Source organism: Camelus ferus, chromosome 17 (genome assembly GCF_009834535.1).
Source record: "Camelus ferus isolate YT-003-E chromosome 17, BCGSAC_Cfer_1.0, whole genome shotgun sequence".
NCBI lineage: Eukaryota > Metazoa > Chordata > Mammalia > Artiodactyla > Camelidae > Camelus > Camelus ferus.
The window spans coordinates 37,257,722-37,280,173 of NC_045712.1; the positions used below are offsets into that span (position 1 = coordinate 37,257,722).

At 47.9% G+C, this 22,452-nt stretch overlaps 1 protein-coding gene across 3 annotated transcripts; it reads right to left on the reverse strand.

The window, feature by feature from the left end:
- Positions 1–5,435: 5,435 nt before the first annotated feature.
- Positions 5,436–18,772, reverse strand: CCR9 (C-C motif chemokine receptor 9). 3 transcript variants are annotated; one of them, XM_006173918.3, is made up of 3 exons: positions 18,624–18,772; positions 12,380–12,424; positions 6,390–7,588 (listed from the first exon to the last, which is right to left on the reverse strand). In XM_006173918.3, the coding sequence occupies exons 2-3, from the start codon at positions 12,398–12,400 to the stop codon at positions 6,500–6,502; spliced, it is 1,110 nt and encodes a 369-aa protein (XP_006173980.1). In that variant the 5' UTR covers positions 12,401–12,424; positions 18,624–18,772; the 3' UTR covers positions 6,390–6,499. The 3 variants fall into 3 exon arrangements, with proteins under 3 accessions (XP_032314912.1, XP_006173980.1, XP_032314911.1); XM_032459021.1 differs by lacking the exon at positions 12,380–12,424 and having other exon boundaries at positions 5,436–7,588; positions 18,624–18,727; XM_032459020.1 differs by lacking the exon at positions 18,624–18,772 and having other exon boundaries at positions 12,380–12,476.
- Between the last annotated feature and the right edge of the window lie 3,680 nt (positions 18,773–22,452).

Consider the following 22,452-nt stretch of genomic DNA (forward strand, 5'->3'; position numbering starts at 1 on the left):
ACCTGCAGAGTTTACAATTGTATTGGCAGATGGTGCTAAGTGCCATGGAGAAGAACAAAGCAGGGAAGGGGCTGAGGGTGGGCTGGGGAGGCCTGGAGAAGGTGGTGTTTGAGCAAAGACCTAAGCGGGTGGGTGGTGTGGATCCAGGCAGAGTTGCCTAGAGAACTGGAAGTGAACTGTCTGTCACCTCGTCTGGCCTCTTCTTTGACGCTTGGTCTCTGCCACGTGCTCCTGGGGGCTCACCCTGGACAGTCACTTCGTTGCGTTAAATCTGAAAGATGAACAACAGCAATTGTTGGCCTCTCAGTATTCTGCTTCTCATTGCTATGTGACAAATTACCCCCAAACTCAGTGGCTTTAAACAATAATAACCAATTTATTACATCTCGTGATGTTATGGGTCACGAGTTCGAGTAGCACTTGGCAGGGTGATTCTTTGTTCCACGTGATATTGACGGAGACCACTTGGTGGTGTTCAGCTGGAGGATGGGCTGATCTGTCGTGAGAAAGGAGCTATGAAAGATAGAGGCGGGGGCAGTGTGGGGTGGTGAGGACAGGTAGGTGTCCAGAGTCTGGCCAGGTTTGGGTGCAGTGTCCTTGAGCCTGCACATCCACATACCTGCAGCCAAATCCGGCTCCTTACAAAGAATTTGAGACTCCACAGCTGCATGTGTCTGGGGAGGAGCCCAGGAGAGGAAGCAGTTAGCAACTTTCCTCTCCTCTCCTCTCCTCTCCTCTCCTCTCCTGAGACTGTGAGGCTGATAGCATCGTCCTGTGCTGGTACCCACCATGGCCCACTTTTGAAGGAGGGCTCAGCAGGGCCTCAGCTGTCCCCTGTCATTGTTCAGGTTAGTTTGGGTGCAGTGGTATCTGAGTGCTGGCCAAGGCTGGGCCCATCCATCTTTGTGTCCCCTGGTGCTTAGACTGGTACTTGGACAATTGTGGTCAGCATCCCAAAGCAGTGGCTAATTTGTCTGACCATGTCAGGATGCATCGTGCTAGGATGGCATCGTGGGCAAAAGCCAGGGCTTGAGCGCTAGACACGCCCAGGGTCACATCCTAGCCTTGCTGATTACTAACCGCGTGTTGCTGGGTGAGTTACTGATCTCTGAGGCTCAGTGCCTTCATCTGTAAAACGGAGTGAATTACAGTATCTACCTGGCTCAAAGCTGGCAAGCAGGAGACGTTGGCTTAAAGGTCCCAAGGGGAGACTGTGTGTCCTGGACATGCAGGGCCTGGCAGGTCGTTGGGGCATGAGAAGGTCTGCTGATGGCTGAACTGAGAGCATGCAGGGCGGTGCTCCCAGCCTCCTGAGATGAGTTCTGTGACTGATGTTCAGAGTCTGTGCCACCCTGGACACCCTGGGCTCTTTACCCCGCTGATCTCAAATGGGCTCTTGCGATTGGCAGCCCCCTGGTGAGAAGACTGTTGCAGGCTGACTTCTCTAGAAGCAGACTCTGAGAATCTGGGGCACAAAATGTCTATTAGGGATCAACACCTGTGAAGGGAAGTGGGAGGAAACAGGATTGGGCAGAGGGAAGAGTCAAACCTAGACACAAGCCCGAGAAACCTCGCCAGCCTGACAGGAAGTTGTGGAGCGGACGCTGCCCAGCAGAGCAGCCTGGTCAGGCTGACGGACTCCACCCAGCCTCTCAGGTGCAGGAGACCTTGGGCCACATGGCTCTGGATAGGGCTGCTCCTTGCAGCAGAGGCGGGCCCAGAAGGAGCTGGCAGCTGGAGATTATGTGCTGACCACCTTCCCTACAAGTTATTTCACGAAGGGAGATCTGGTTGGTGCCTCTCCATTTGGCTACAGAGATTTTTTACTTAGCCTGTGTACCAAGTTTGAGTGTGGCAAGTATGTCAAGAGTGAAGGGGAACTCATAGAGTCATGTGTTGGAGAACGTGTTTGCATGCCTTTCATAGGTTTTTGACATTGAAAGGGACATTAACTATTTGGGTTTTCTGTAGCAATAATACAGAACTGATTAGAGAAACACTCCCTGTCCCAAGAGGATGCTGTGCACAGACCTAAAATGGAATGGGAGAGCCACATGGATGGGGTAGAAGGGACTTAAAGAAGCACAGGGCGTCCTGACTGTGATAATAATTCTAACGCCGTGGTATTTATTAACCACACGTGGTAAACAAGCAGTAACTATTTGTCAAATGAAGAGAGAGATTTCTTCTGAGCATCTGAAGTGTGTGAGGTGCGGGTGCTGAAAGCCATGATTTTTGCCCTTTTCTCAGAGTCATTTACAGCCCCTTGACCAGACCTCACTTTGAGAGGAGCTGACCAGAGGGGAGGAGGCAAAGGAGCGGCTCCAGTGGAGAGAGGTCAGATCCACTGATGGACAGAGATCCTTAGGCACTGGGGCCAGGGTTGGGTGGGCAGTGCTTCTGCCTGTGCTTTGACCTGGACCCCATGGGAAGCTCCCAACCAATAAAGCCAACTCAGGATTGGAAAACCAAGCACACTTGCTCCAAAATTACAGCCACAAAACGTGTGTGCCAGCTTTTCATTTATTGAAGCAGAAAGACAGTTGGAGGTGTCCAAAGATTTCAGGCTTCATGGCAGCTTTGCTGTGTATTTAAGTCCATCATGGAGTCCCTCTGCATATCCACTGCACTCTTCAGTGGTGATGGTCTCCAGGGAGGGGCGACTGGTCAAAGTGGAAGGAGCTCGCTGGAGCTCATTGCTTCCTTGCATGGGACTGTGAAGCAGCTGCTATGGGTGGACGGAGGACAGTATAACCACATGCCTCTCACAGAGGTTGGTGGTGGCAGTCGGAGCCATTCGTCAGGTCCTAAAGGAAGCCCTTGGAACTAGGTGTGATCACTGTGCGTTAGGGTGCAGGGAAGGGTGTGTAGTTCCTGTGGTGTTCCCACATTTCTTTTCTTAAAAACCAGAGAGGAAAAAGCAGAGTTCCTCTCATTTTTCCCCCCAACTCATGTACATTGGCCAAAGCCTTGTTTACCTCTAAACTTGCCCTAAATCTCCATCATAGTGTCCCTTAAGTAACTGAAGGCTGGAGTAGATTTGACAAGCACAGTAATGGCTCATCTCTGCCTCCCTCCATCCCTCCCCCCATCCTCGGCTCCACTGGGGCCCCCCTGACAAATAGTACCAGGAGCACAGTATCAAGTGGGCAGGGGATGGAAAAGCCTAACTCAGTTGAGTTCTTCCACTTCACTGCACAGTGTTATTTAGGTATGGCCCATGCCTGTTGCTTATTCTTCTAAGTTCCTCAAAGGATATCTGGGTCTTCTTCTAGAAAAGGTGGCTATATGGACAGCTCTGTGCATGGACTACCTTGGGGCGGTCACCCTCCCCTTGACTGTAAGTGGTTTTTGTTGTGTCCCGGTTGATGTGCTGGTACAGGCGAAGGCTTATGTGCCACCCACTGCCCGTACTCGGGATGGGTCGGCAAGGCCTTTGTGTTACCCCGTGCTCTCCCTTGTTGCTGCCCACTTTCTGCTCAGTTAGCTTCTCGCTGACGCGTAGTTTAGAAGTGGGCAGGAAGGACAATATGGTTGAGTCCAGTGCTTTGGTGTCCCCTTTGGAAGGGATGACCTTGGAACTGAAACCATGGCAATTCACAGCCCACGGCAAACATCAGATGCTCTCTCTGGAGCAAGTGGCAAAGCAGGATGGCTTATGGTGCTGCTCAAATAATCCTCTCTGGAAATTCCACTGGACTATCCTGGAAAAATTTGCAAGATAAGTTTGACCAGAGGAGAGATTAAAAACTGCTCAGCCAAGATGGTTTTAAGATATTTTGGAAATGTTATTTCCCTATTGCCATCTCTTATGCTTTCATACTCTAACATGGCTATTTGATCTCTATTTGTACACATTTAAAATATAGAGACAGGGTGAAGAAAGTGGTAAGTAATGGGTATTTTTAATGGTCATTAAAAAGCACTTTTCTAATAAGTGAAAATTTAAAATATGGTAAATTTGCCAAATACTTAAAAGACACACAATTTTCGACAAAAGAGGCAAGAATATACAATGGAGAAAAGACAATATCTTCGACAAGTGGTGTTGGGAAAGCTGGACAGCAGCATGTATATCAATGAAGTTAGAACACTCCCTCACTCCATATACAAAAATAAACTCGAAATGGCTTAAAGACTTAAACATAAGACAAGACACCATAAGCCTCCTAGAAGAAAACATACGCAAGACATTCTCTGCCATAAATCATAGAAGTTTTCTCCTAAAGCAGTCTACCGAGGCAATAGAAATAAAAGCAAAAATAAACAAATGAGACCTAATTAAACTTATAAGCTTTTGCACAGCAGAGGAAACCATAAATAAAATGAAAATACAACCTACAGATTGGAAAAAAATATTTGCAAATGATGAAACTAACAAGTGATTAATTTCCAGAATATACAAACAGCTCATACAACTCAGTAACAACAACAAAAAAACAAACAACCCAGTCCAAAAATGGGTAGAAGACCTAAACAAACATTTCTTCAATTAAGATGAACAAATGGCCAATAGGCACATGAAAAAATGCTCTGTATCATTAATCATCAAAGAAATGTAAATTAAAACTACAATGAGGTATCACCTCACACCGTGTCAGAATGGCCATTATTAAAAAGTCCACAAATGATGAATGCTGGAGAGGGTGTGGAGAAAAGGGAACTCTCCTAAACCATTGGTGGGAATGTAGTTTGGTGCAGCCATTATGGAAAACAGTATGAAGATTCCTTAAAAAACTGAAAATAGACTTACCCTGTGATCCAGTAATCCTACTCCTGGCCATATATCCAGAGGAAACTCTAATCTGAAAAGATACATGCACCCCAATGTTCATAGCAGCACTATATACAATAGCCAAAATATGGAAGCAACCTAAATGTCCATCAACAGCTGACTGGATAAAGAAGCTGTGGTATGTTTATACAATGGAATACTATGCAGCCAAAGAAAAGAATAAAATAATGCCATTTGCAGCAACATGGATGGAACTAGAGACGGTCATACTAAGTGAAGTAAGCCAGAATGAAAAAGAAAAATACCATATGATATCACTTACACGTGGAACCTAAAACAAAACAAGAAAAAAAAATTTTAAAACAAGAAACAAAACAAGGACACAGATGAACTTATTTACAAAACAGAGACAGACTCACAGACATAGATAGAGAACAAAGTTATGATTACCAGGGGGAAAAGAGAATGGGGAGGGATAAATTTGGAGTTCAGGATTTGTCGGTACTAACTACTATACATAAAATAAACAACAAGGCCCTACTATATAGCACAGGGAAGTATATTCAATACCTTGTAATAGCCTATAATGAAAAAGATTATGAAAAGGAATATACATATGTATAACTGAATCACTATGCTGTACACCAGAAATTAACACAGCATTGTAAACCGACTATACTTAAAAAAAAAAAGAGTGCAAAGGTGAATTTTATTACTCTTTTTTTCAGCTAATCTCTAAGTTGAAAGCTTTAAAAAAAATGTTAGCACTATACAGAATTAAAAAGAGAAGCATGGAGCAAATATCTTTCCAGTGGCCTCAGGAACAAGAGGGCCAGTGGAGCCAACCCATTTTATAGGGAGCAGACAGAGTGGACCATCACAAAAGCCACTCAGCAGAGTGAGTCCTTAACAGAGCCAGGTTCCTGCCAGCTCGGATTCTTAGTCTCCCTGCACGGGCTGCGAGGACCACATCCACGACACAGGTGGACAAGCTGAATCCTTGATCCTGATCAACATGGCAGCCAGGTGCAGAATCACAGAACCTCTGGCAGAAAGGGGTTGGGAGCCCACAGAACCTGGATGATGTGATGGTATGGCCAGTGGCCCAGGGGCTCACTGACCAGTGCCACAGATAGTTTCAGAACAGGAACAAGGATTCTCACTGGCCCAAAACAGGTCAAGGAGACCAGAAGAGATTTAGATCTGAAGTTGTTTGGAAAGATTCTAGATCAAGAATCTCTAGGACCTGGCCTGGGTATCAGGCTCCAAAACCAGGGTGGAAATTCTCCAAAGGTGGAAGTTTTCATGAAGCCTTGTGTATCTGTGGACTGCGGTGGTTGCCAATGCTCCTGTGTCTTCTTTTGGAAGGGGTAGCATCAGAACCAAAGCCACAGCAATCACAGTGTACTGAGAAATCAGACACCTCCTCTAGAGGTCAGCTGCATTAATGCTCAGTCATGTGGCAAAGCCATGGGGGTGTGCAGTGTTGTTCATTCATCCTCTGAAAACTGCAGGCATTGCAGCCAGGAGCCACCCAACAATCTCCTGGGATGGACAGTCAATTTTGACAACCCTGTCTTGGCAAGTCCTCACCAACGGTAATCATATTATTCAAATTCATCCCTTTCTGAGTTTTTTTTTTTTTTTTCCTTTTTCTTAATTCCTTTTTCTTCTATGGTTTCCCTCTGGTCCCATTAGTAAGCATGCTGTATCTGTATGTCTCGTTACTTCCAAAAGGACCATCCACCTCAGAGAGAAGTTCCTTCAGAAGGAGAGGGCTCCCGAGGTTGTCTCCACCAACATAGATGACAGCTTCAGGCTCCCCTCTCTCCTCGTAAATGAAACCCACTGAGCCTGGCTGATGCACCCCAAGTTCTTCAGGGTCTTTACAAGATCCCGGCGGAATCTCTCACCCACAAAAACGTAGAGAACAGGGTTCAGGCAGCTGTGGAAAAAGGCAATGGTTTGAGTAACCTGGAAGCAGATGTCCACGTTGGTGGAGATGGCACAGCTGGAGATAAACACAGCATAGGCATCGATGGTCTGCACCAGCAGAACACAGTTGTAGGGAAACTGAGATAAGACAAAGACAGTAAGCACAGTGATAGTCACCTTCAGGGCCCTGTGCTTGGACGACTTCTTGGCTTGTATCAGAGTGTGAATGATGATAGTGTAGCAGCAAGCCATGACCACAAAGGGAAGGAAGAACCCCAGGATGACCTTCAGGGTCAAGACAGCCGACTTCAGTTTGGTACTCTCGTCACTAGGGTAGACCATGGTACAGATGGCAACGTCATGTTCGTTCTTGACTTGGCTGTACAGGAGTTCTGGGATGCAGAGAGCAGCCGCCATCACCCAGACAGTGAAACAAACCATTTTGCTGTACAGAAGCCTCTTCTGCCTCCAGGTGTGCGCTCTCATGGCCTGAGCAACGGCGATGTACCGGTCCACGCTGATGCACATGATCAGCAGCACACAGCTGTAGAAGTTCATCTTGTACATGCTGTTGACCACTTTGCACATGAAGGTTTCGAATTTCCACTGGTCGGCGGCAGCAATGGCCCAGAAGGGAAGGGTGACGAGAAAGAGAAGGTCAGCAATCGCCAAATTCAAGAGGAACATGTCGGTCATGGTCTTCACCCTCGTGCAGTACCAATAGACGAGGATGACCAGACTGTTGCCCAAGGCACCCACGAGGAACACCAGCCAGTACAAGGGGGGAAGGAAGTGACTTGCAAACTGCCTGACGTGGTTTTTCTTACAGAAGAGGTTGGCGAAGCTGAAGTTCCCGTAGTCATCCATGGAAGGCATGATGTCGTAGCTGTAGTCGTCGGACATGTTCAGGATGAGGCTCTGCAAGGAGACACAAGACGGCGTGAGGCCAAGGGCAGGCTCTTGGAGGTCCTGTCTGATGGCAGGGGCAGGGAGCCCTTCACCCCTCCAGTCCCAAAAGTCTGTGATAAGACAGAAGAAGTGTATGTGTAGGAAGTAGGAATTCTGAGAGCACTGCTTGGCTTGTGAAAGATGTATTTATTTGACAAATGTTTACCGAGCACCTACGATATGGCAGGTACTGTGCACGAGCTAAAGGTACAGTGGGAAGTAAGTCAGATGTGGTTCCTGCTCTTGTGGAACTTATTTTCTCAGGGAGGAGACACACAAGCAAGAGAATGATGACAGGCTGTGTGACAAGTGCTATGACAGGTGGGGAAGACAGCCCCCGGACCACGGATGGGCCCAAACTTTTATCAAACTACGTGAATGATTTTGATGGTACCATATCCTCTCTACTCCTGCCGTTCCCAAAAGGTCCTCAGTGGCTCTTAAACTTTGCTGAGTCCAGATCCCCATGAGTCTTCTGAAAGCTATGCATCCTCTGAGAAGCTCCAAATGGTCACCCATGTCCCCACTTATACATGTGCACACACATGGACACACACACATTCATACATGCATGTACATGCACACTTCACAAGCACTAGGGCAGGCTCCATGATTTCAGGCTCCCTTGTTCAAAATGTGTTAAGAATTTCAAAACAGCAGAGCATTAAATCAAGCAAGCAACACTTCTGAGCATGGGGCCCCGTGCAGCTGTACGGATCACACACCCATGAAACCAGCCCTCACAGGAACACATACACTCACACACACTTTTACAGACACACATGCACACAAACATGCCTGCACTAATACACCAAGTTCATCCGAGAGGACACACCAGAGCCTCCTGGTCTGAGCACCACAGAGAATGACTTCCCACGAGCTGCCTGGCTTTATCCCAGGGTCTGCGTCGAGATGGCATCTGGGGGCTCCCCTGGCAGCCCACCCTCTCCACAGAGACGGATCCTCCAAGGGCCTGTCCACAGAGTTCTGTGTCCCACTCACCAAGACCCAGCCTAGACACTTACTTGGCATGTAAACACAAAGGAGATGTGAAGAGAGTCTATCATATCTCCTGAAGAACAGGTGAGGGTTTTCCTTACTCATGAACCATATGAATTTTGTGACTGATCAGGGTTCTCTTTTTAATCAGGAGGCTCAGTCAAACTGGTAGCCCCATCATAGTAACCAAACAAGACCCTCTCAACCAGCTCCATCCAGTAGGAATATAAAGTGAACCCCCAGTAACGTTTGCATTTTCTAGTAGCCACATGAAAGAAGGAAAAGAAACAGGTGACATTCACCTTGGTAATGTATTTTATTGAACCCTAGTATGTCTAAAATATTTCATTGTGTAAGCAGTATAAAAGTTACCAAGATACTCTGCATCCTTTTGGGGTGTAGAATGAATGCGTTTTACACTCACAGGGCATCTTGGTTTGAGTGGCCTCATTTCATGTGCTCAAGGGCCCCACGTGGCTCATGGCTACCTCATCAGACAGTACAGCTTTAGGCTGAAAACCGAAGTTCTAACTCCTCCTCTCGATCTTTTCTCCCTGTCCGGTCAGTTTTCCCTGACCCTGTTTTGTGTCTGTCCCTTTTTTTTTTTTTTTTCTGTCCTGTTGTACACACCCGGTAAAGTGCCTCAAGCCTGTATTGGGACATCAGGTAGGTGGGGTGGCCAGAGTGAGACAGGGCGTGGTTATTGCTGGAAGTGCCAGGCCCTGCTGTCTGACAGGGCTGACCAGTCTCCTCCACATCTTGTTAGAACATCTAGAAGTTCTCTTACCTGAGGTTTCTCTTGCTGCCTTTCTTAGCAAACTCTGTTGTTCTCAGACCCTCTTAAAACATGACGTCTGTGCCTACTAGACCACTGTTTGCAGCCCGTTGTCCCCAGTAAGCAGAGGTCTGAGCCAGACCCAGTTCATCCACTGTGAGGAGCAGTGATTGGCTGGGGTGGTGGGGCCCAGACCTGGCCAGGATGGGGTTTGTGTGAAAATGTGACCGTCTCCTCCCTGTTCAGCTAAGTAAATGGCCTGCTCGTCCCCGGCTTGAGAAACAGCCTTCACTTACAATAGATAATGTGATTTGTTCACTCAATCAGCAAGTTATTACTGAGCACGGACCTCATGCCAGGCAAGGAAACCACTTCCAAAAGGACACCATTCATGGTGATAATGGAAATAGAAATGGAGCAAAACACGAGGAAGGCCCACGGCGCCCGAGCCAGGCCCGCAGGTGGGACCCGGGTGGGTGGCTGGGGAAGAGGTCTGCCTGCTTGCAGAGCCCTGACGGCAGCCCCACGAGCTCAGAGGTGCCCTAGACAGGGCAGCGTTGTGGGACGGCTGTGTTACTGCCAAGGGGCCACTTAATTTGGAGATTTGTATTATTTATTTTGGATGCATTTTGATCAAGAAAAAAAAAGTGCACTTAAAAAAAAAAGTCATAGATCTAAGTAAATGAGAGAGAATGTGTAACAGAGCACCAAGCAGCTGGCTCAGAACTCAGCAACATGGGCAGCCCTCTCCTCTCGCAGTGGCTTTTGCTTCTGCTCTGGAAAAACTTTTGAAAGCTCCACAGGTTTTAGAATGATTTTAAGATCTTAGAGAGGAGGAGACAGACCCAAGGAATGGAAGACTCTGCCCAAAGCCCTTAGCCACTGGGCGAGGGTCAAGGCCAGAGCCAGCCCCTCGAGCCCCTCGGTCCCAAACTGGGGCACTTTTAATTCTTCCCGACCCAAAGCCCTGCTCCACGTTCTGAGGTTGTCAGAGGATGCCCTCGACGCCTGAGCTGAGCCTCACAGAGCCCAGCCAGAGTGACTGTCAAGGTACCCGCCTCCACCTTCACACCACCCCCGAAAGACTGTGGGCACCAGAGGATGCCCTGTGGCTTCCTCTGCCCAGAGCATCCGGGAGCTGCCTTTTGCTGGGGGCAAACCTCAGTGCACAGCCAGGGCAAGGGGCCTGCGCTGCCTGCCTGGGTCCCCAGTAAGGCTCCAACCCACAGGCCCTGGCTCCCGTGCCCGGGCAAGTGTGTCCTCCTCCCCTCAGGAGCCTTGGCCCAGAAGCAGCAGCCCAGGCAGTGAAGGTGGTGCAGGTCTTTGAGCAGGAAGATCTCCAGAGCTTTCTGAAGCCTCCCTCACCAACTCATTGTCTCTGGAAACCCTCCTACAGCTCCAGGCCCCTTGTTCCTAGCTCTGGGGAGAGGCCAGGGTAGAGGGCAAAGGCTGTGTCCCCCATCGCTCCCTAGGACCAAGATGAGCCCCTGGGGGAGGGGATATGGGGGAAGGGGAGAGGGGCATTTTGGGGGGATGTGGGCGGCTATGAGTGGTGGAAGTGGGCAGGCATCCGCGCCAGGGCCCTGTCCTCACTCTTGAGGATGTAAGACTTCCGAACCGTGAGACTTAGACCTTAGTGTGTGGACATTTACCCATAGGGAGGAAGCCATTGAAGCCATGACAATGCTGACAGCGCCTCCAGGGCTCCTCTCCTGATTAGTGAGACCCTGAGCCCTCCGTCCCCTCTCCCAGCCTCAGTTTTGTCATCTGTAAGCAGGGCTCAGCCTCCACTGTAAGGCTGAAGGAATGTGGCATCCTGGGTGGTGACTGGCACAGGGCCCATTCTCAGAAAAGTGACCACAGGAACGTCATGTGATTTGCCATCGTCACACCCACTGAGGTCCCATCTTGTCCCCATTTAGGTGGTGCTGGCCACCCCTTGACCACAAAAGGTCATTTTTGGAGTGCATTTTTCTTCCTCTCTGGGGCTGCCTTGCAGAGTTTTGATATTTTCCAAGATCTCAGATGATAAAACTGAAAGACTGACAGCATGACCCCTGGCTCTGCCACCCCAACCCAGCTCTGTTTCCAACATCAGGGATGCAGAGCAAACTCTAACTCAGGAGAAATGAAGAGTCTAATTCTGGTCAGGAAAATAGAGACTTACCTCATTACTTCACCAGGTCCAAGTTAATTGTCTTTTTGTTGCGGGATATGAGTGGCATATGTGATACTAAAAGCATTAGCATAGGATAGGTGGCAACTCGGTGGCAACTGCCACTCTCCACAGACTGTGGACCCTCCAGTGTGCTGTGAAGTGTGTTCGCTCCATTAAGAAGGCTTATTTCAATTACCTACATGTAAAGCCCAGATTCTCCCTTCAAGAAAAGCAAAATTAAACCCCTTAGATATTTTTGTGAGCATTTATGAATGTAACAAAAGCATAGGAATTGGATTTGATTCTATAATTCATTATATTTGACTGTAAAATCACAAATGATTCTCTGGATGACGACTGTCCTCACTAATTTTTGTTAGCCTCTTTGTCTCTTTCAAATAACAGTTACCATTATGTGTTTTTTGTGAAGGCCACGTAATGTCACATGAGAAATGCAACCTTGAGCCCAGCGTGGGTCTTTTAAAAACAACTTAAATGGATTCTCTCTTGCCCTCTTTCTTCTGAGTTTCAGAAGTGACACAAGGAATTAAGCACATCCTAAAGATCCTAAAACCCTCCCCTGTTCATAAAATCTAAAACAGCATTTTTCTCTGTCCTCCCCACGTACCCCAAAGCTCTTCTGGCTCTTCTTGTTTGCAGAGCCCTCTGTGCTGGGCTTCAACCACCAGTACAGGGCACTGCTCAGCAGAGCTCTTACCCTGGGAAACCTAAGAGAAATCCTTCCCCCACAGTGGGTTCCTTCCCACTCCCCAAAAAGAGGCAAGATGAGAGTGCATTTGAGGAGCCTGAGGGGCATGGCTGTACTTACTGTGGTTTCGGTGGGGACCATGGTGGGTCAGATGCAAACCTGATTCTAAAAAGAGAAGGCAAAAATCAGAAAGAGGACTGGCTCTTAACTGAACAGTAGTAGGTACCTAAAGATGGAGATTAAGCATTATATCTGTTTCTCCTCATGTTAAAAAAGAAATCCCAAGCAGGAGTTAGGGTCCATGTTATACTGGTGTCAAGTCAGATAGATCTCAAGTCAAGTCTCGATTTCAAAGTCATCCGGTTGTTAACCTAAAAATGAAAGAAACCTCTCCTTTGGGAGCCCCCTGGGTCTTTGACATCTTCCCAACACAACCTTTTCACCTTAGCTCGTTTTCTCTTGACTCAACTTGCTATCAGGTGTACCCCACCCCCATTTTATCCACCAAGAGTCTCCTGAGGCTCATAGGACAGCAGTGACTTAAGGATGCTCTGGGCTGACTCTGCAGGGGAGGGGCCTCTGGGTAACCAGGTGGCAAGAACATAAAGGGGAGGTGGTGTCTGCCAGCATCAGAGTCCCTCTCTGGGAGGGGCCCAGCACCCCAGCACCTACCTAAGTGCTCCACTTACAAACTCAGGCAGGAAAATAGGCCTATTTAACCCTTACCCTGACTCCAGCAGGAAAAGGAAGTCCTAGGTTTGTTTACCAAAGAAAAGGTAGTTCTCCACGCAAAGGGCATTTAAACTAACTGAGAGAAATCTCGGCTGTTGTTTTCCTGTGTTCTGAGTCTCTGCAAAACCAACCCCTGTGTAACCAAGCCAACAACAGCTTGGCTCCTTTCAGGGAAGGGGCCTGTAACTGAGTGGGGCGTCTCCTTTTATACCTTCAATGAGTATATTTTAAATAAACACATCCAGCCCACACCCCAAGTTTCTAGAAGGAAATATTTTCCTTCACAAATCCAACCCTAACCTGTTGGTTTTTTCCCCAAGTAACACAACATTGTGACTCTCTCTGCTTTTCTATAAGTGCAGGGGGCTTTTAATATATAACGTGTGAGACAACCACTTTGGAAAACCATTCAGCACGCTCACCCTGGGACCTAAACATCCCTCTCCTAAGTGTTCACCTAGGGAAAATGCAAGCTCACACCCACACAAAGACTGATACACGGATGTTCATGGCGGCTCTGTTTATAACAACCCACCACTGGAAACAACCCAGATGTCCATCAAGTATAGCGAATGGGTAAGTCACTGTGGAACAACAGAATAGGAACAAGCAACCAATACACACAGCAACATGGATGAATCTCAAGATAATTTAAGTAAAGTGCTAAGAAGCGAGCCGCAGGGGAGGGTATAGCTCAGTGGTAGAATGCATGCCTAGCATGCAAAAAGTCCTGGGTCCAATCCCTAGTACCTCCATTAAAAATTAATAATTTTTTTTAAAAAACCTAATTACTCCCCCCAAAAAATCTTTAAAAAAATATAAAAAGATATGTTTAAAAAGAAAAGAAGCCAGACTCCCCAAAAATGCATACTGTGGGATTCCACTTATATTAAAATTATAGAAAATGCAAACTAATCAATAGTGAAAGAAAGCAGATCAGTGATTTCCTGGTAAGAGAGGGAAGGGCAGGGCTGGGCAAGAGGGCAGGAGGGACACAGAAGCACGACAGGAAACGTTGGGGTGATAAATACATTCGCCAGACTGATTATGTGTGTGATGGTTTCACAGGTGTATGTATATGTCAGAACTTACATTCTGCAGTTTAAATATGCGCAGTGTGTCGTAGTTGAACCTCAAAATACCAGGTAAAGTGAAGAACGGTAAAATAGCAAGATCTGATGAAAACTTTCTGGTTTTCTTCACTCTTCAGAGTCACATCTGGCCATTAGCAGGCGGGTAGAAGGGCAGTCAGAACTTCGTACCTGCAGCCTTCCTGTTCTGTGGGAATTGAGGGCTCCATATGAACTCACGTCTTTCAGGGCTAGATGAGATTAGACAGATGATAGATAGATGGATGGATGGATAGATTGGTTGATTGATTTGTGTGACAGGTGTTACGTATTTGTTTCACGTATGTATTTCCTGGCTCTGTCTGCTGAGAGGACCTGAGAGCAATGACACACAGTAGAATAATGATCTAGTGCTCAGATCGTGGTTTCCAGATTCCTTTCTCCTCACCAAGGAACCAGGACTCCTTGGAGAAATGTCTGGTTGCAAAGCTAGGGCCAGGAAGACTACAAGATGAACCTGGGACTGCTTTTTGCCCCAGAAAGCAAGTGCTCAAAGGACAATGAGGACTTAGTCAAAAGGACACAAGTGCCAACTTGATGGGGCTGTACTCGCCAAATCTACGGCAATTTGAGCATCAAATTAAATAATGATAGCAATAATTATAGCACATTCAGTTAAATGAGGATCCATGAATCCAGGCTGATAAAAATAAGTAAGTAAATAAATGAGAAGAGTAAGCTCTTCTTATTTGGTGCCAACTAATAAATATAGAAGGAATAATGTAATTAGAAAATCACCAGTGGATGCTGAAATTAGTGGGAGAATGTATGGTGAAATCAGTTATTTACCTCATCTCAAAGGATCTTCCCCCAAATTACATATTGCTCCATTGACTTTATCATTCTCTCATTTTTTTCCCTGAATCGTGCTCTAAAAAAATAAAATCTTTGTAAAAATTGTCCAGTTAAGTTTGGAAGAGCCCAGCTCAGCTAATTTAATGCAGTACAGCTTGGGGAACGGGGAGAATGGTTGTTGAGACATTTGTTAGACAACACTTCATCCATTTCTAGTACCCTTGGTTACATCACCTCCTCTTAGCTTGCATGAAGAGACTGAATATTAAAGTGATAATATCTGTGAAAGCAAATTCCCAAAGAAGGAAGCCAACATGAAGAAGGAGGAATGGCTTTGATTATGGTTATAGCTAGTTATGGGTTGAAAATTAGGATTGATGTAAATGATGTTGGTAAGATGTTGGGAGAAAGGCTGGCACCCGGCAGTGGGGAGTGTAAATCTGGGTGATTTTGGGGGGAAGGTTAAGCCATTTCTGTGAAAATGTACAAGGCACAACAGCTTTGACTCAGCAGTTTCTCTGCTGGGAACACACCCTACTAGTGATCTCACAGAAGAACCTGAAGATACAGACACAGGCATGTGTGTGGCCGCAGTCTTTTGCAGAACAACAACAGCAACAACAAAATAGAAACAACCTTTGTATCCAGCAATAGGTAATATTCTGATACATCTATTCAGTAAGCCACATGTAGCCAATAAATAAATAAAATAGACCTCACACTGATACAAGGAGGTCACCGAGATTACTAGGTAAAGTACAAGATGTAGAAGACTATGCTGTGTAATCTTCTAAAAGTACAAAAAATAGATATAAAAGGTTATACACTTCATGGCTGATCAGTACTGAAACGTTTTCTAGAAGGAAACTGAACAAGGATGACCAGTGGAAAGTGAGACTTTCATTTTTTTTCTTTAGGTTTTGTAAACTATTTCAATATTTGGCTTTGGGCATGAAATTTTATTTTAAGAGCTCTCATAAAAATAACTTGTCAGCTTGAAAAAAAGAAAAAGCAGCCTCATTGCTCTTCCGTCCTGCACACCTGTTTGCAAAACTGGTCCAAAGGAGGAACTCGCAGCCTAGCCCGCTGGCCGGGAAAGCAGCTAGCACTGAAAGGGCAAGTCTACAAGTCCATTCGCTGAGGCTACTTTTTGCAACTTTGAAATCCTACCCTGGCTTTTTATAAAGGTTTCTCTTCCTTCCATTATAAGTGTGTTTCTGGCTCCTAGAAGATTGGGAGAGAGCCCAAGGGTAAAAACAGAAACGGAATGTATTCCTCCCTAGACCCACCGTCTAAAGACACCGCCGACAGCTTTTTTCATCTATTCCTCTCTGCTCTTTATCAGAATACTCTTCGTCTATTTTATTCCACCAACTGCAAAGTCTCAGAGCTGGCTTTCATTTTCTTCTGGCCCCTGAGAAGGAGAGAAAAACAGGGGGAAAACCCCATGTGTGACAAAATACACCGAAAGCAAGGAACCTCTCAACCATCTATTGGGAGAACGCGGGCGTTGGACTCAGTGCTGCCCCAAATCTCTCCCCTCACCACTCACTGCTCGGTGTGGCCTCATTCCAGGCACTGCAGCCGCCTGATCTGAAAACCCTGCGGTATTTTGCAGCCCGGTGGAGTGAGGTGGAGGAAGCACAGGGGCCCCCATCTGCTCCTTGGTCCATCCTTTGCTGCCTGTGGGACCTCAGCAAGGAGTGACCTGCCCTCCCCAAGCCTTGGTTTCTTCGTCTGTAAAATGGAGGTGATAGCCCAGCCTATCCAAGGATTGTCTCCAGGGTCAAGTCCAGTGCTGTGCATGAATGCTCTCAGAGGAACGGAGATTGCTCTGCAACAACTAGGGAGCTGCCTTCATCCCATAGCTCACTTATGCAACATGCCTTGACACCAGATCCACTTGTTTCACTTAAACACTGTACAAGACACGATCTGTGTCCTCAAGAAGCTCATATTCAAGTACAATGGATATGTCATGGCCACAGATACCAACAATGGAAAATGCTATGAGACACTTTGGGAATTGGGAGAAGGAAGTCATATCTCCAGCTCTGGGGAAAAACCTAGGTGGGCTTCATTGAGGAGGTGACAATTTTTTGTTGGCCCTTGCAGTCTAGAGAGCATGGGAACATGCAATGAGGGGAGAGAACATAGCTCTAGGACAGAGAAGCATAAAACGTATCCACAAAGGCATGATCACCAGAAAACACCAGGTATGTGTAGGGTTCTTGGAGGTAGAGAGCGGCTGAGTCTGTAAGAGTACAAAGTGCCTATTAGAAAAGTCCGCCTGGAATTCATTCATCTCTAACCACTCTTTCTATTCTCTGCTGTCATTTAATAACCAACATGAAAATCAGCACAGAGTTGCTCGTAGTAGCCTCCATGAATTGGATACTGATACTAAAGTGAGTCTGGGATGCAGGTCCTGACTTTGACCTTTGCCCAACTTGCTATATGGAGGTTGAATCACCTCTTGTGCTTTTGTTTTGTTTTTGTTTTGTAGCTCTGTTTTTTTCACCTTGCCAGAAAGCAGGGACTGTGAGCTATCAGGCTGTCTGCTCCCCAGCCTGGGCCAGGTGCCCACCCCTCGCTGGGTAGGCAACATGCTGGACCCCATGCTCCCAGTGAAGTCTGGGAGTAGGGTGCACACTAGGGGCTTCAGAACAGATGGGCAGATATTGGAAGAAAGAGGCTGTCAAACTCCAGATGCTGAAATGGCAGAGGAACTTGGTTTGTTGGGTGAGGGGAGGGAGGAGACGGGCCTCACCCACTGGTGGCCGCACCACATCCCAGCCCCGCACCCAGCAGCCACTTCCCCGCATCCCTGGAGCAACAGGCAACTAAGAACTCAAGAGGGTGTGTCTGAGGGGACAAAACAGTGTTCACTGATGAGTCACTTAAAATGGAGTGGCTTTTCTATTTCCTGATTATAAAGGAGTATTTTCACAATGTACCCCCAAAAAATCTGCCCAAAAGCAAACATAGATAATGGAGAAAATTTAAACACCTCAGACACCCCTTTCCTAGGATAGCCATTGTTAACTTTCTGAGATGCACCCTTTTAGACTTTTTCTCTGTAACACAGTCACACACACGTACACACAATCTGAAAGGTATGGAAATTGGACTACACAAGCCATTTTATACCTTGCTTTCTAGTTAACTGTCTTTCATGGACCACTTCTAATGCCAGTTCAGTGTGAGGCTATGTCACCAGATTGGGTGGCTACCCAGGGTTCTTCTGTCTGGAGTCACTACAATTCATTTAACCAGTTGCCTCTTGGTGCAAGTTTGCTTGTTTACAGTTTTTCACAAAGAACGCTGCCAAAAACACGCTTCCCATGGGACAGTCTCTCAGACCCAGGAACCTCATGGAGGCTTCACTTTCCCCACCCTGGCCACCTTGTTGTCACCTGTCCCCAACTCCTGCTTCTCCCTCCTTTAAGGTACAAAGCACAGACAGACTGTCTTGAACCTGAGCTTCACACATGTGGGTGGGAGACAGTCTCACTACTCACCCTAGAAGCCCGGGCAGGGCGCCACCTGATTCACCTCTGCCTCCCTGGGCTTCTAGCCGTGGGCCTGGCGCTCACAGCCACTGAGCAAACAAGTGAAAGCCTGGGGTTTAGAAGCCTCTGTGGCAGCACACAACCTAGAACGTAGGTGGCACTGGGACGGGGAGGAGGAGGCAGGGCAGTACTCACGGCAGAAGGCAAGGTGTGAGGCTCCTGGAAAAGGTGGCCCCAGTGGCTCCGTGTCTGGGGAGAGGGCGGGTTGCTCTCTGCCTGGGATGAGGGGCAGGCCTTCTGTGAGCTTTGAGCAGGCTGCTACTACCCGACAAAAACACCAGAAAGGAAGCCAAGCCACCCCTGCCTGTGTTGTCGCTGGGGAGGGTGGGGGTGGCCCAGGAGGGTGGGGAATGGGGAGTCACCAGCTGCAGCTTCCCGCAATCAGCAGAGTTGGTGACCTGCAACCAGAAATGAAAAGCCAAGAACGGCTGGGCTAAAGGAAGACCGAGCAGCTGAGAACAGTATCTTTTCCTAGACAGCACAGCCACTTTCAGGGAATGGGGAGACAGAGTCCCATCACGAGAGGTCAGCCTCGTCAGGCTTGCTGAAGGGTGTGCCTTTAAGGTCTCTGGGTGGTTTTGTCCGAACAGGCCAGTATGGGGTTATCACCCCCCAGCACTGTCCGTCACAGTGTAACCCTTTCTGGCCTTGACAGATACACCTAAACCCATGCAGCTGTGCTGTCTGACACAGTAGCTACTAGCCACGTGCCTGTTTAAAATTAAATTAATTAAAATATGACTAGTCCCTCAGTCACAGCAGCCAGGTTTCAAGTGCTTGACAGCCACGCGTAGCTGTGGCCGCTGTAGCAGACAGCACAGATACAGGGCAGGCCCCTCACCTCGGAAAGCGCTGCTGAGTGGCGCTACTTTAGAAGGTCGCGTGTGTGATGTGTCTGAGAACACAGGGAGTGCTGGAGAGCCACAGCCACCTTAAAACTGGGGTCAAATACAGTAAAATTTTATTTTGACGTGACCACTCCGTCAGACACGTTAACGTCCATAATGCATTTCATCTTATTTATCATAGGTGTTTAGATGAAATTGTGAAAATGCCTAAATATGCAAATGTTGTATTTTTAATGAAGTCACAGGTGAAGTCTTCACTGGCCACGGCTGTGGTGTGGCCTTTGGTCACGACACAGCTGCACCCCTCTGGTCCCAGGGCCGAGTGCTGTGCCTGGCAGTTGAGGGGTGTTTAGGGAATCCCTGGAATAGAAGCCGCAGGCCACGGCCTGTGCTGTCCATACGGAGAAGGACCCCAGTGGATTCCTTGTTGTCATTGTGGCAAGGACCTCTTCTTCATATTGGTTCTGAGGAAAACTCAGCTACACTCCAGTGGAGACTGATTTCGTCTTTTTAGTGTACTTGCCACCCTGGAGCCTCAGCGGTGCCCTCCAGCAGTGGCCCTCCCGCACACTTGGCCCATCAATCCACATTGATCGCTACAGAACAAAGCAGTGCACAAGATGCAACTGAATGTATTATCTAAATAGAAAGGTCAACAAAAGGTACAGCCCATGAGCAGTAAGAATGAAAGCAGTGGTTGATTCAACAGCCTTAAGGGAGCTGGGAATTCCCTCACCTCCTCCACAGTCACTGAGCATCGTGTCTAAAACGGGGCATGACTGACAATCAGCCAGATGCTCTGGCCTTTCACTTCTTCCTCTGAATTGGCGAATAATGACAGAAGGAAGGGGCAACAGAGGGACGAAAATTCTCCCTTCACTGATTCTGAGTGTTTCAAGCAGAGGGAGCGGTGAAACTGCTTCTCCTTTATGTTTGATTGGGATCTGGGAAGGCTTTCAGGAGGCTGAGACACGCACTGCAGGTGCAGGAGCCCTGGGTGAAGATGGTGCTGTGCTTTCTACCTCTTCTTGACTCAAGCTGCTTCTTCACCAGGTACGGGCATCCCCAGTAGACACCGCTTGCCCACCCGATGGTTGGGGAGGCTGCTGGAAGGAAGGGAATTGGGGGAGGCAGTCAGGGAAGCAGAGAAGGAGTAAATGCGCCGTTGTGGGGAGATTTGCTCTTCCGTGTGCCCCTCTGCACCATGGTCCAGGTGAGGTAGGGGCGCTTAGCATCAAGTTCTGGAGGAGCTGCTGTAGAACTCCCAGGTCCCCTCACCTGGGATGCAGAGAGGCGGCCTGAGGCTGAGGAGGCAGGCAGATGCAAGGAGGTAGGAGAGAGAACTTCTGATTTCTCCAGGGAGCTAGGACAAGCGAGATTCATTTTGCTGTCATCCAGTTTGGGTTCATTCCTTGGAGGGAACACCCCAATCTTTTGTGTTCTTTGCTGTGTCTCTCTCTCTGCAGGTGGGACTCAGAGCTGAATGAGTGTGAGAGGTTGCTGGCTCTCTTTGGCAGTGCGTATTTCTCTCTTTGCACTCTGACCCGCCAAATATGAGTTCTAGAGGGCAGGGAGGTGGGTGCATCCTCTCGGGGGCCTGGGGCCCACGGCTGCGCCTGGAGCTGACAGTCATTTAGAGACTCATTGTGACATGGAAGCTGCAGCCCTCACCTCTGATGTCTACCTCAGAGGACAGGCCCAGGTTGGCTCTGCCTACAGGGGCCAGTGGGGGAGCTGCGCCTGGGCCTCCCTGGTGCCTTCCACATTCCTAATGTCTTTCACAGTCTCTGGCAGAGGAGAAATGAGTGTCGCTTCAATCCTCTACTTTCCAGGTTCTCCACATTTGAGACTAGATTTATCATCTCGTTTTTCTCCATCCTGAGTCTTCCTGCACAGACTGAGGAAGTCCTGGTCCACGAGCACGGTGGGGTCTTTGGAAGAGGACGATGCTAGATTTCTGCTCCTCACTTGATTGAGGCCTTGTCTGACCTGTGACTTCCAGATGGTCTGGAAGGGGTTAACAGTGGTTTGGTGGTGCAGGTCTGACCAGCAGGTACAAGGGGCTCCAGGAGCAAGCTTCCGGAAGTAAAGTCCATAAGGACCTTCTTTACCCACTGACTCCACAAGGGTGGGGACCAGGGGGTCTTGGCCAGCACAGCTTGCATTCTAGGAGCTTAGTAATCATCTTCTGACGACATTGATGGAAAAATCAAACCTCACCTAAGTCCTGGAAATCTACAGCAGCGCCATCCCTTAGAGCTCTCTGCAATGGTGGAAATAGTCCGCATCTGCACCGCTCAGCGCACAGCTGCCAGCCATGCTTAGCTAAGGAGCACTTAAGCTGAGGTTAGTGTGACTGAGAAACTGATTTTTCTACATTTTATTTAATTGCAGTTGATTTGCATTTAGATCTAAGTAGCTGCACAGGGCTAGTGGCCATGACAGTGCACAGGATTGGTCTAGACTGACCCACGTTTCTGCGGGTAATAGCTCTACCTTAGCAAGAGACTTAGGATGAGTGAGTCTGCAATACAGGACGGGACCACTCTTCTCTCCTCGAGGGCAGAGGGGCTTGAAGGGGACCCCCTCCCTCCCTCCCCAGGAGGCTTAAAGTCAGTGCAGGCTTGCAAGAACACATACGGATTCTTCAAATTCCTCATGCTTTGTGGTTAGCCATTAAAACCATTAAAGTTGACAAGAAGGAGAAACTAGTCATTTTTGCTAAAATCAGTTCCCATGAAAAGCCACTGCTGGTTAGGAAGCGGCTTAGGAGGCAATTGTTGGAGGCAGAGGAGTGGGGGAAAGAGTTGTCCATGCCATGCACAGCAGGAGGGACGAAAGGGATGAGGGAGCCATGGCCCTGGGACCCACCGGAGCTGGCAAGTGATAGGATGTCGCAGGAGGGAGAAGCAGGGTCATTCGGAGGCTCTGGAAAGACCTGGGTGCCTTTAATAGAGAGGAGATGTGAGGGTAAGTGTTGGTTTTTAGAAGATCATGATACATTTAGCATTGGATGTGATATGATGGTGTTGAAGGGAAGGTATCTGGAGCCCAGAGAGGAGGTCAAGAGTTCACTGTGTGGCTGCCAAATTCTTGCAGAATGTGCATTATTTGTA